This window comes from Vicugna pacos, chromosome 11 (genome assembly GCF_048564905.1).
Source record: "Vicugna pacos chromosome 11, VicPac4, whole genome shotgun sequence".
NCBI classification, from domain to species: Eukaryota; Metazoa; Chordata; class Mammalia; order Artiodactyla; family Camelidae; genus Vicugna; species Vicugna pacos.
In genome coordinates this window covers 95,708,804-95,722,255 of record NC_132997.1, presented here as the reverse complement: position 1 = coordinate 95,722,255, position 13,452 = coordinate 95,708,804, and the positions used below count along the sequence as shown (strand labels likewise).

General features: G+C 37.1%; 1 protein-coding gene across 6 annotated transcripts in view; it reads right to left on the bottom strand.

The window, feature by feature from the left end:
- Positions 1-13,452, bottom strand: part of ZRANB1 (zinc finger RANBP2-type containing 1) — a 54,756-nt gene that overhangs the window by 9,951 nt on the left and 31,353 nt on the right. For 4 of the 6 annotated variants that reach the window (XM_072972083.1, XM_072972086.1, XM_072972085.1 and 1 more), the window contains one exon: positions 3,789-3,976. In XM_072972083.1, coding sequence (XP_072828184.1) covers positions 3,789-3,976 — 188 coding nt within the window. Of the gene's footprint in view, positions 1-3,788; positions 3,977-9,641; positions 9,765-13,452 lie in introns of all 6 variants that reach the window. The other 2 variants (XM_072972087.1, XM_031674035.2) reach the window with 1 other exon arrangement.

Sequence of the window (13,452 nt, the reverse complement as noted above, 5' to 3'; positions counted from 1 at the left end):
AATACATGACTCAGGTACTGGGTGTTAGCCCCTCAACAGTGTACATATCAGTACAATTTTCCCGTAAAAGAGCAATAAAAATGCTTTACCCTCTGGACTCAGTAATTCTACTTTTTAGTGGAGTTTATACAAAGATAAAAATTTATGTAAAACAAAGTTGTTCACAAAGGTTCATCATAGAAGGGGAACGGAGAACGGAAAACTAAGTAAGAATAATCTTCATCACATCCCCAATTAAAAACATTTTTAAACAGGGAATTCCAGCTCACGGAAAAAGGAAAGTACAAACCACCCTTCTGCTCTGTTAAGAATATGTCAAGTACCCTGACTTAGAATAAAGAAAGGATGGTATCTTTTAAGAGTTTGTTCCCAGTGACCTCAAATCCCTCCACCATATTTGTTATAATGACGAATTTTTTTTTAAAAAAGCATTTGGCTTCTCCAAGTGTAGGACAGACAACAAACCTCTGAAGTAGTACAACCCGACAGGAATGAAATCTGCGCACTGGTGTCATGAGCACTACCACAGAGAGCCTCCAAGCCAGACCTTTCCTGTCCTTTTTAAGTAATGAATACAACAAATGATGTGAAGCTATTTATCTTAAATATAAGATAATATTTTGATTCTGAAATCAAAGTTGAGAGGAAACGAGTCTGGTGTGACCTCAGTGAGCCAGTCAGCTCTGTTCTCTGCTGTCCCCACAGACTGCAGCCACTCACCTGAATGACTTTCCTGAATGCAGACTTCCAAACTGCTATTAAGGTAAGTAAACAGTGTTTCAAAAACCCTGCATACCCAACACAACCATCAGACATTGCTATTCTGAAAACTCCTACACAAAAATTCAATTCTCCTAAATTTACTGGCCAAGATTACCACTAACAATGAAATTGTCACCGCATCTTAACTCCATGAACCCAACCCAATCTAAGCAACACTGAAATTATGGAAAGCCAAAAACTAAATTTTTAGAATATAACTATTTCTCAAATAACAGCGTTAACATGGAATCCAAAAGTAAATTTAAAAACAGCTTATTCCAATCTGCTACCCCTCAGCCCCTTTCCAAAAATGTAGGAAGATTTTTTTTTTCAAAAACCACTTGGACTAAAACCCGAAACTGCAAACACCGCAAGAGAAACCTTACAGCCACTGAATGGTCTTTAAGTTTCCTCCTTCCCCCACCACCCTCACGCATACACCTCTCATCTTCCAGCATTTTCAACCCCACAATCTCCTTAGGCTACTGGTTCTTAACTTAGGGCCCATGAACTTGGGAAGGGGTCCATGAACTAGAATAGGAATTTCAATTAAATTTAAATCCTTCCATTTTCACTAACCTCTTGACTATATTTAAAATGCTGTTTCTTATACATCAGAAGTTTAATATTCTAATAACTATATTTCAATACAGTCTCCTTGTATGCATAAAATAATAAAGTGGAAATTTATTTTTTATTTTATGCATTTAAAAACAGTATTTTGAATTTTATGCATTTAAAAACTTTATTTTATGCATTTAAAAACAGTATTTTGAAAAGTCCGTAGTTCCATCAAACAGGGCCCATGATCTAAAATTCAACTGAAATCCTTGCCCCCAGATACATATTTCCAAAATGTAATGTTCTCTTGTTCTTATCCCCAAAGTACTAGGCTCTGTGCCCTTTCTACAAACACATCTCTCAGCCCAGACTCGTATTCTCTTCCTTCCTGTCTCCCTACTGGCCCCTTCAATTCTGTTCTTTAGAGAGCCTACTCCACTGAAACTAAATTCCATCACCAATTTTATTCCTTGCCTAGAACAAGCCTCCTTTCCACCTCCCCATGTTGTACCAGGGTTGGTCTATGTGCCCCACAGAATATGGCAAGAATGACAGTATATCATTTCCTAAATTAGGCTGTATACAAAAGACACTGCAGCTTCCACTGGAATCACTCTCATACACCCTCCCTCTCTTGGATCACCAGCTCGAGGGAAACCAACTGCCACATCACAAGGAGTTCTGCAGAGGGCCTAGGCGACAAGGATTTGAAACTTCCTGCCAACAACCACATGAGTGTACTTGGAACCAGATCCTCTAGCCCCAGTCGAGCCTTCTAACAACTGTTGCCCTGACAGTTTGTAACCTCATGAGATCTTGAGCCAAAATCATTCAGCTAAGCTGCTCCTGGATTCCTTACCCTCAGAAACTATAAGATAACAAGGGTCTGCTGTCTTAAGCTGCTAAGTTTTGAGGGGATTTGTTACACAGCAGTAAATAATAAACACACTGGGGTTCTATTGTCTTCCTGCTGCTAGTCCCCAGAATGCTCTTAGGAGGCAGTGACTTATGCCAGCCCTTCCAGAACCTTCTCATAGTCCTCTTATCTGATAAGGGGAACCTGTGTATCCCCTAAAGACTTGAGCCCTGGTTCACAGCTGCCTTCTCTCTCATCTCTGGCTACCACCAGCAACTGTAACTCCACATGCTGTCTCTTCCAATTCACAACTGGGCATCACAACATTAACGTAGCAAGACCTCAGACACTACAGAAGCTACCTCTGACCGCTCCATCTCACATTCCATCACACGGCTGCTTTTCAAACAGTCCCCTTCTTCCTTACAGTCAGTAAGTCTGCCCTTTCTTTTCAGTACAGCTAGACAGCTAGTCTCTCAAGCCCTCCCCTTCCTGAGTCTACCAGGTGCCCCTGGCTACACTGGACTCCTAGCAAACTAAACACAATGGCTAGCCAGCTCAATCATGCTTTCATCTTACCTTCGTAACTCTTAATCCCCGCCCCTACTTCGTATATAAATGTTCTCAGATACTGGTGAAGTTGAATATGCAAATAAGTATACGCAGAAGACGTATACTGACCAAACCAGATTGGAATCCACAACTGATCTGACTCTCTGCACTTTTACCCTATTTCTCTTATCATTAAAAATTACCTGGCTGATACAATCACATCCTGAATGACTCACTGCAATCTCTTAACATTTGTAACACCAATCTACTTATTTAACCCAGAAAGCCTAGAATCAACTTTGACCCCTATTTCACCATTACGCCGCATATCCAATCTGTCCACTTAATTCTGACTACAACACCAGCATCTCTCTCAAACCAGCCCACTTCTTTCCTTTTCACTGCCACCACTGTGCCGGCAGGACTCCTGCCAGCACCACCGCCACGATTTCCTAAACCATCTTGCCCCTCTAATTCCCAGCAGCCAAAACACACTCTGAACTTGTCACTTTCCTGCCCCTCTACCTAACCCCTTTCAAAGCCTTTTTACTGCCTTTAGCTAAAATGTTACATGCTGTGGGTCAGAAGGTAAGATACCTCAAAACTTGTTCTCAAGCCCTCCCCACAACCCCTGGCACGTACATCTACGAAAGCACGCTCTACAGAATTACTGTACCTGTTTCCCACCTTTTCTGTAGACTCAGAGACGGAGGAGCCAAGTGAATTCACAACTATTGTTCGTTTTTGCACAGTGCCTCACACACAGTCGATACTCAATAAATGTTAGTTGAATGAATAAATGAATGACAGATATGTCCCAGTTTTTTTTAATCAAACATATGAATCAAATATTGTGGCAAAATGCCTTGTTTTAAAAACATATACTTCTAAAAATTATATACTTTTGTTGAAGTCTCTTAAGTTTAATGTCATTTTTAAAAGAGGATAGAAGAATCAAAAACATACAAGAACTGAGAAACATTATAATATCAAAATGAAAACTAAAGAACAAATTTCCTTCACATAAAAGAATGTTTAACCAAAATGCCACACTCACCTCTGTAAGCAATATTGCTAGCATGTCCTGCCTCTGAAAACGGATAGCCAGATGCACCAGAGTATAGCCAACGTCAAAGGCAGAAGGACGGTTCAGCAAGCGCACTTCATCCGCCGTGAGCTGACGGGCGATGTCTCCTCCTGATGATTTGTACGCTTCTATAGCAGCTAAATCACCTTCTACAACCCCTAGAACAAGCACCAAGACAAAAAAATGTTTAATTCAATGGTTCTTCAAAAATCTTACACCTGTAGCATTCACTCTAAACTCTGATTCTCTGTGCTTCCTGGATCCCGAGCCATCATTTAAATGTCCTAAAGAACATAAGGAAAATTAGAGAGGGTTCCTCTCCCTTTCATTTCTTTCCAGAACCAGAACTGCCTAGTTAGGCACTTACCATCACATCAGTGCTGGCTCCAAGCTCTTGGTGAGGTTTAGAGAAATTATCAGAACATATAATTGAATCAAAGATCAATAATCTAGCAGTATGAGCAACTAGACTTCACAAGAGACACGAAGCCCTGCTCTGACCCCGCTCTGCAGAAAGCAAGGGGACAGGGGTGTGCTTCCTGCTGGTGTCGGGCTACTCCCCCTACACTGCATTTTTTAAGGGGCATCAAAACAAATGCGGAGACTTCCATACTGCTGTTTTGTTAGCTTTGAAGCAATTTAGGGCAGTTAAAACCATTTTTAATGTAAGTAAACGTTAGCAATATTTTGATTTCAGAATTTCTCTTAGCCAAGTCTTCCTTATGCCCACTATTATTAATACAGAAAAATTTAAACTATATGATTTTGAACAAAAATATGCTAAAATAAAACTTTATAAACCAGTTGGGGAGTAGAGATGTAAAACAAGTATTTTTTCCCAAATCTATAACGAACTTTCTGTTCCTACTGTTATTCATCTTCACGCAAATTAATGTTAGGTTAAGACAATAATTCTATTTACTAAACAGTACAGTACATCTATGAATAATAAATAGCCTTGGGGAAAAAAAATGAAAGTGTAGGTTAGCTTTAAATTTACCACAAATAGTTAAACACACACACACCCCCCCGACTGTAGGACCGAATCATTTTAGGTGTTTCCTAAATTACATCAAGAAAAATCTGTTACAAAAAATGCTAATACTAGCTTAAAATTACTGTACTTTAAAAAAAGTATTTTTAATTGCTATTAATTCTGATTTAGGAATTAGATAAATAGGAGCTATTCCTTAGAGTACAACAAACTGGAAAATGCAACAACCCCCAACCCGTTACTAAAAGTAACAAAGCTTTAAAACGATAATTCCCATATGCACCAAATACCCACGGCAGGCACAGCAACGTGCCAGGCAACGTAAGAAACACAAAGACAGTAAAAACATGATTCCTATACTCAAAACCGTCCTTTTTTATCACATTTGTGAGCTATAAACTCTGGGGTCAAAGATTCCTTCTGCAAATCTAGATCCTGTCCCCAGAAAAATGAATCCCTGTCCCTGAAGCATGTATTTTTCAGGTTAAGAACCCATGATTTCAAATGAGAATACCTTCTTTTTAGAAAATTTTACTTTCAAAGCAGTGCAGGATAATAGAGTCCTCAATATACTGAGACACCTAAGGACAACTGCAGTCCCCACCTCCAGTACATAAAGACTTCAGCACACCATGACGAGGCATCGTGCCCTGGAGAAGCCATCAGGACTAAATGTAATATGGCTGGCATGAGACAAGGGAGGCGAATCTTCTTAAAAAGGCAAGTCTTAAGAATAGACACAAAGTATTACTTGAAATGAAAACAAATCTATGGTCAAAGAGCCAAGTACACAAAGAAATCGAAAATTTCTGCTTAACTTTTAATTTTTTTCTAAGTGTTAAAAAAAGTTCTTTTTTTAATTGAAGTATAATTGCTGTACAGTATTATATAAGTTACAGGTATACCACAGAGTGATTCACAATTTCTGAAGGCTGTACTCCACTTACAGCTATTGTAAAATACTGGCTATATTTCCTGTGTTGTACAATATATCCTTATAGCTTATATTACACCCAATAGTTTTTAAATTTTTATAACCATTTTTTAAATTGAAGTATAGTTAATTTACAATGTTGTGTTTCTGCTTAACTTGCTTTAATCAACAGATGAGAATAATCTAGTAAGGCTCATAGCTTTCTGAATAATTTAATGCTGTTTATTTTTTTAGAACTGAGCATGCCCTTTTCCATTTCTTTTTGTGTATACAGTATTTCCTTATGAAAGCAACTACTTTCCACTTCAGTCCTATCAAAACTATGACTATTTCCAGGTGCATGCACTATCACCTCACCTTTACAATTTTCAGCTTTAATCCAAAAATATGTATTTATAAAATTTCTTTGTATGATGTAAGAAATATTCTAAGCCCTTCCAAAGGCAACCCAAGGACCAAAAACTCTGCCCAATTTACTTAAAAGATAAAGAGGAAGACCTGCACAGCACGTGTATACACGCACGTGTTCATGTGTGGGTGCGTACATGTATATTTTTTGTTTCCCAAAGACAAAGATGATGTAATCTAAAGCCAAACATCAACTAACTTCATTTCTGGTTATAGAAAAGGGAGATCTTCTAAATTCCTGTCTTCACTATTTTTCGCTAACTCATCCATCACATAGCTGAATCTCATCTTACAAATATTGGCTTAAGAATTCACTTCCTGGGGGAGGACATAGCTCAAGTGGTAGAGCACATGCTAGTATGCAACAAGGTCCTGAGTTCAATCTCCAGTACCCCCCCTAAAAATAAATAAATAAACCTAGTTACCGCACCTGCTAAACAAAAATTTTTTTAAATAATTCATTACCTCTGCAATGTTTCTGAAGGATTCCTGTAATTAGAAGCTAATTAGCACAACCAAAGGAGGGGAGGAGTCCGGACCAAACAGCACAACAAAGTTAGCAACTGTGCCTTGGAACTAAGGTTTCCAGTTTGCTTTCAAACTGAGTGTGTTTAATACATACAGAACTTCTAATGATGAATTACATGATATGTGAATTTTATCTCAACAAAGCTGGTATATATGCACACAAAATGGATTTCTATTTGGCGTAATCCCAGATATCAAAAACAATCATTTCCCCTAACCATAAGCTCTTCGTTAAACTGCAAATAGGGAGTGCTGCCCACCCCTCGCATGGAATATACACAGGAGGGCAGAAAACGAGGGTGAACTGAACAGTCTGCTCTCTATGCTTCACAGCATATAAAACTCCAGACCTTCCAGAACATGAAAAACACAAATTTAAAGTGATGCAAGGGGGAAACTTACAACCAAGAATACTCCATCCAACAAGGCTCTCATTCAGACTTGATGGAGAAATCAAAAGCTTCACAGATAAACAAAAGCTAAAAGATTTCAGCACCACCAAACCAGCATTACAACTAATGTTAAAGGAGCTTCTCTAGTCATCAAACCATAAGAAAAAAGAAGAAAAAGAAGAAAAAGAAAAAAAAATCTACGAAAGATTGCTTTGGCTGTTCAGGGTCTTTTGTGGTTCCTTACAAATTTTGGAATCGTTTGTTCTAGCTAGTTCTGTGAGGAGTGTCACTGAGTATTTTGATGGGGGTTGCATTGGATCTGTGGATTGCTTTGGGTAGTGTGGCCATTCTGATAGTGTTGATTCTTCCAGTTCAAGAGCACAAGAAATCTTTCCATTTCTTTGTGTCATTTCGGTCTTCAGAGTATAGGCAACCTCCTTGGTTAAGCTAACGTCTAGGTATTTTGTTGTTTTTGATGTAATGGAAATGTCTCTGCCAATTATAAAATTCTGGTTTTTGAAGTGAAAAAAAAAATGAATGAAGGGCCACAAATGGCAAAAAATAACCTTTTTTATAGGTGAGTTGTATTTCATTACATAAATATACATGTGCTGCATCGCCATTGTTTATTCAGCTGTTGGTGTGCACTTGGGATGCTTCCACATCTTGGCGATTATAAGTAATGATGCTGTTAATAGCAGGGTGTATGTATCTTTTTGAGTTAATTTTTATTTTGTGATTGGCTTTACTCCTTTGGTAACCATGTAAGTTTAAAAAGTTAAAGCTCTTATGTTCTTAGAAACAATGAACAGTACATATATGTAAATTAAAAAATACATGTGCAGCAAAAAAAAAAAGATCAAGCCATGAAAGACACAGAAGAAACTTAAAAGACATATTACTAAATGAAAGAAGTCAGTCTGAAAAGGCTACAAAGGCTACAAAGGCTATATTTGGTATGATTCCAACCAATGACATTCTGGAAAAGGTACAGCTACAGAAACAATAAAAAGACCATGGTTTCCAGTAGTTTGGGGAGAGGGAGGGAGAATGAATAGATGGAGCACAAGGGATTTCAGGGGCAATGAAATTATTCTGTATGATACTACAGTGGCTACATGTCATTATGCATTTGTCAAAACCCATAGAATGTGCAAAATCAAGAGTAAACCCTGATGCAAACTATGGCCTTTGGTTGATAATAATGTGCCCGTGTTGGTTCATTGATTGTACCAAATATGCCACACTGATGAGGGATGTTGAGGGTAGGGGAGTATATATGTGTGGGTGGGGAGGGCTATGGGCAAACTCTGTATTTTCTGCTCAATTCTGTTGTGAACCTGAAACTGCTCTAAAAGAATAAAGACTATTAAAAAACACACACACACAAATTTATAGGGACAAAATAATACTTTTAAAAATTTATTGTCTAATGATTTGGGGAATATATAATTCCATTCTTTTCATTAAGCATAAATAAGAGTTCAGAGTTTCAGTTACTGGTGAGTTTTCAGCTATGAAGATGAGTAAATTTACTACAAATCAAATTTCATAAGAATGTCACTGTGAACTGTCCAAATTTTTGTTGTATCTCTGTTACATACTGCTCAAGGGGAGCTAGTGATTAAAGTTTCTTCACAGGTGGGTTTTCATTGCAAACACAGTATTTAATGGATCTGGCCTATACTGAACCATTTTAGCTACAACATGTTTTCTACTTGGGAGGCAGCGGAGGGGAGTATTAGATTATACGCAAAATAACTTAGAAAACGTCTTTGAGTTCTTCACTTTACATTACATTTTTACCACCTTTTAATAATAGTAGGTAAAAGGAAAGCAAGAAGATAAAAGGGTTGGTAGGCAGGAAAAGAGTAAATAAATCTAAGTGGTAAAACATCATTTAATAATGTAACAAAGACCAGGAAAAAAAAACAGAAAAGTTTCAGCAGAAGAGAAAGAGGTGATGTACGTATGCTTCTAGGTTACTGACATCTCACACTATCTCCAAGAGTAACTGAAGCATCTTTCTCTTTACACATTTTTGGAAAATTTAACAAATGTATGTAGTATCCATTCTGTCCCTTCCTCCTCCATCCCATGAAGGCAAATTAAAAAGACAGCCGAAGACATTCTGAGAAAATTAACTTTATAAAACTAACCTGCAGTATCATTACATATTCAAAACTGACTGAATGAAATACACAACTAGCTAAGTAGCGGTATATACAGATAAAGGAAAGTTAATAAACTTTTAAAAACATGAAGACTTAAGAGTAAATGAAGTTTAAAAAAAAAAAAAAAAACCTCATATTGTTCTGTAAGTTGGGCCAGAAACAGAACTTAACGTATTTTGAAGCCACAGGTCACAACTCACTAGAGACTTCACAGCTACTATGGAACTCCGTTGGCTAGAGTATGGAGCTGGCTCATAGATATTTAGAAAACAGACTTATTTTTTCCCCCATGTATGGCACAGTTTTCAAAGTTTTGCCTTATTTTGACATAAAATCATAATGTAACTAACTTTGAAAAGAATGCCAAATGGTAAAAAAAAAGCCAGGACTTACCTGAGCCCACATGGGCCAGCTCAACACTACCCTGGAGTTCTATGGTAGCTGTGACATCACAGCATGGTATATTGCTGTGGGGTCAGGGTGGACTTGGAGTCAGCTGGCACAATTTCAGGAGCCCTTAAAGAGAAAAGTTAGTTTTAAGTGGTAATGTTCAGAATGTCCTTTTCCATGGTCAGTAGAAAGATGCAGGTGCGGCTGGCTACGATGTCTGGGTAGTTCTCCTCTACTCAAGAGTTTAATTAATTTAACTGGTTTTGCATATTCAAGAAGAAACTACACCACCCAGCAATACTTTTCCTTCGTACTCTTAACCACATGGCTGTACTTTAATGACGAACCTGGCTTACTCACAGCAATCTCTTTCAATACTCAACGTGAGATGCTTTTTAAATAAAATGACCTCAATATTTCTAAGTACATCTTAAGTAGACACAAACTCAGTGAAAATCTCAAAAACAGTTTAAGCAGACCAAACAAATCACCTCCTAGATGCATTTTTCACATAATAACCAATGGCAACAAGTTAAAATCTATCATTTCTATTCCTACAATAGTGCTATTGAACAATAACCTTTCCAAAAACCAAGAGATGAAAATCACAAATTGGAAATAAATTCATCATCTAATCTATAGTTTATCAAGATGAGTTTCTATTCAATTCATTCAGTAAACTCAGTCCATTATGAAAACATCCTCTTTAGAAAAACAAAAGATTCAAACAGGGAAGTCAAAATAATCTCTAATTAAGGGCTTTACATTTCTATAATTAATCATGACAAACTATGCCAAATTATACCTGCAGCTCTTACCTCTCCTTACATCTCTGATCAGATTAACAACTGAACTGCTGTGGAAATATAAATCCCCAAAGTCATGAAAAAACACCTGAACTGACAGATACCTGCGTAAGAAAGGTCATCTTGTCATGTGGAAGTTACCGCTGAAAGCACAATGGAAGGATATAAAGGAACGTGTCACAAAGTAATCTTCGGGAAGGTGGTTATGGATGAGGACCAATGTTAATGGGTTAAAAATGAATGTAATTTAAATTACAAAGGTTACTTAAAATATTGCCAAAAAGTCAACTGAAGTGATTTAAGTTAAGGTTCTTAAAAATCTGAGGTTCCAGTCAAAATACTGTATATGTCGAAACCACATTCGGCACTGAAATCAAGTCCTCAAAGGTTTTCTGACTTCAAGTAAAAATTTCATCTTCTATACTGTCAATGTATCCTGGCTGAATTTGAAACTAAATTTTAGATTTTTAGAATTATACTATTTAAGACTGGGGCAGAGGGACTGAATAGTCTAGACACTCTCTTTCACAAGTGAGAAAATTAGAGAGTAGATGACCATTTTAAGAGGGGCAGAGGCGGTGGGGGGGGAACAGATGAAAGCAAAACCTCTCACGACATAACTTTATACTATTAGTATTACATCCATATAACTCTTCTTCTAGCCAAAAAATCCCGACAGAATTAAAACAGAGAACCACCAAATTGGAAGAGATGTTTAAAAGTCCATCATGATAAGATCCTCAAGTAGAAGCACAAAACAAGAAAGTCCTTGTAACTTGCTACTGCAAAACAAGGTTCTACAGCTTCAGTAAATGTTCATGGCCCCACAACTATCCACATAAACTGCACGGTCAGTTTTCCCCCACACAAGTTTCAGGCCCATATATCCAACAACCCATTAGACATCCTCACTGCGTATCGTGTCTAACACTGAGCTTCATGTCTTCTATGTTTAGGGAAAATGACACTGCTATCCAGCCCAGGCATCCAAACAAAAACCAGCCTATCTTTTTTAACTTCTTCTCCCCTCAACCCCAATAACAGTTCTTTTAAGTTTTCCCCATCCTATCTTTGTTAAGCCTTTCTCCAATACATCTCCTTTACCCCAGTCTCCGCTGCCTCAACCTTAGGTCAAGACTGTACCCTTTCACACCTGGATCGCAGTTATCTCCTCCTAGATGGTCTGCTCACCTCCAGGGCTGCACTCTCCCAGTGTCGCCTCCAGGCTATGGCCAGAGCAAGCCCCCTGAACTACAAATCAGATTAAGGCAGTCTCCTTCCAAGTGTTTACCTCTGCTCTTACATTAAGAGCTAAAATCCTTAACCAGATTAACAAGCCTAGGAAGGTCCAGGCCACCATGCAGCTTCTCTCTCACAGCTCACACCCTACACTCCAACTCTACTAACTTCTTGCACTTACAGGACCATGATCTCTTGCTGCTGGGGTCTTGAAACAAATACACTTCCCTCTTGACTCTTCCCTCTTCTCTCTAAGGTTTTGGCTTAGATGTCACTTCTTCCTGAAAGCGCTCTCCAAATCTCCGAAAGAGATTAAGGTAAACAGTCCTCCTCTAGCACCCCACACTTCCTATCCTCAACTTATCACACTGTATAGACTTGTTAAATTATTTCTTCACCAGACCACAAGTTCAATGAGGTTTCTTTCACAGTGCTTGGGAGCACACTCAGTTGTGTGAATGCATAAATGAAGGGATGAACAAATAAGGAAAATGTGAAAATAAAAACAATTTTGCAAAGCAAGGGGACGGTGAACCAAGATGTACATTTGCCTTATGAGATTTTAAGATATCTAATAAAGCCATAATTATTTAAGCAAAAGTGTGATACTGACATAAAAAACAAACATCAAAATAAAGAGCCTCAAAACAAATGAAGCAGAATGATTTTATGTATGACAGAACCACCCAAGTCAATGAGGAAAGAAATTACCTAATAAATCATATCAATGGAAATTATTTGGAAAAATATTTTAATCCTTTGTTCAATCCAAAAAACTATGAAAGACAAAGTAAAGAGTTATAATTCTCCCCACAGAAAAAGGGAATGAAAATTTGAAACAAACATGACTGGTACAAATTTTCAATACATGTATTATTTATATTCATATAGACTTCATATAACTTGATAAAAATCACCAAAAATGGACAAAAGATATAAATCAACAATTCACAGACAAAAAATTCAAATGACTAATTAAATGAGACAGCCTGCCTCCCTTAAAAACAAATATCAGCAAAGATACAGCTACACAGATACTCTGTTATACTGATTATGAGAATGTAACTGGTACAGGCCATCTAGGCAGCAATTTACCAATATGGATAAAATACCCTCTAACATGTTTGTATCATTTGATCCTATTATCCCATTTCTGGGAACCTAAGAAAATCATTAGAAATGCTGACAATTTTGTTCATCAAAACACTATCAGAATAAAGAATTTTCAAATAACCCAGAGGCCAATAATAAGGAATAGGTTAACTTAAAGGATGGCAACTCAATGTCATATTATACATTCATTTTTAAAAGATGAAAATAATTTTAATTACTTCAAAATTCAACAACAAAAAAGAATGTATAATTTATTTCAATTACATAAAAATAAACATAAAAAACTGAAAATACAAAAAAATGAAGAGCTTTCCTCTAGACAGTGACACTATAAACTATTTTTTTTGGTAGTTTTTCTTACCTCTGACATATTCTACAATGAAGTATGCTCTGCTTTTATCATTTAAAAATGAACTAAACTCTCATGTTACAGGAAGTCAGTATATAATGCCAAATCTGATAAAACAAGAAATACTGTTATGTCCATCAACAAATGAATTGATAAACAAAATGTGGTATATAAATAAAATGGAATATCATTCAAACTTTAAAAAGGGGAAGGAAATTCAGAAGTATGTTACAACATGGATAAACCTTGAAAACATTACACTAAATGAAATAAATAAGCAGTCACAAAAGGACAAACACTGTATAAT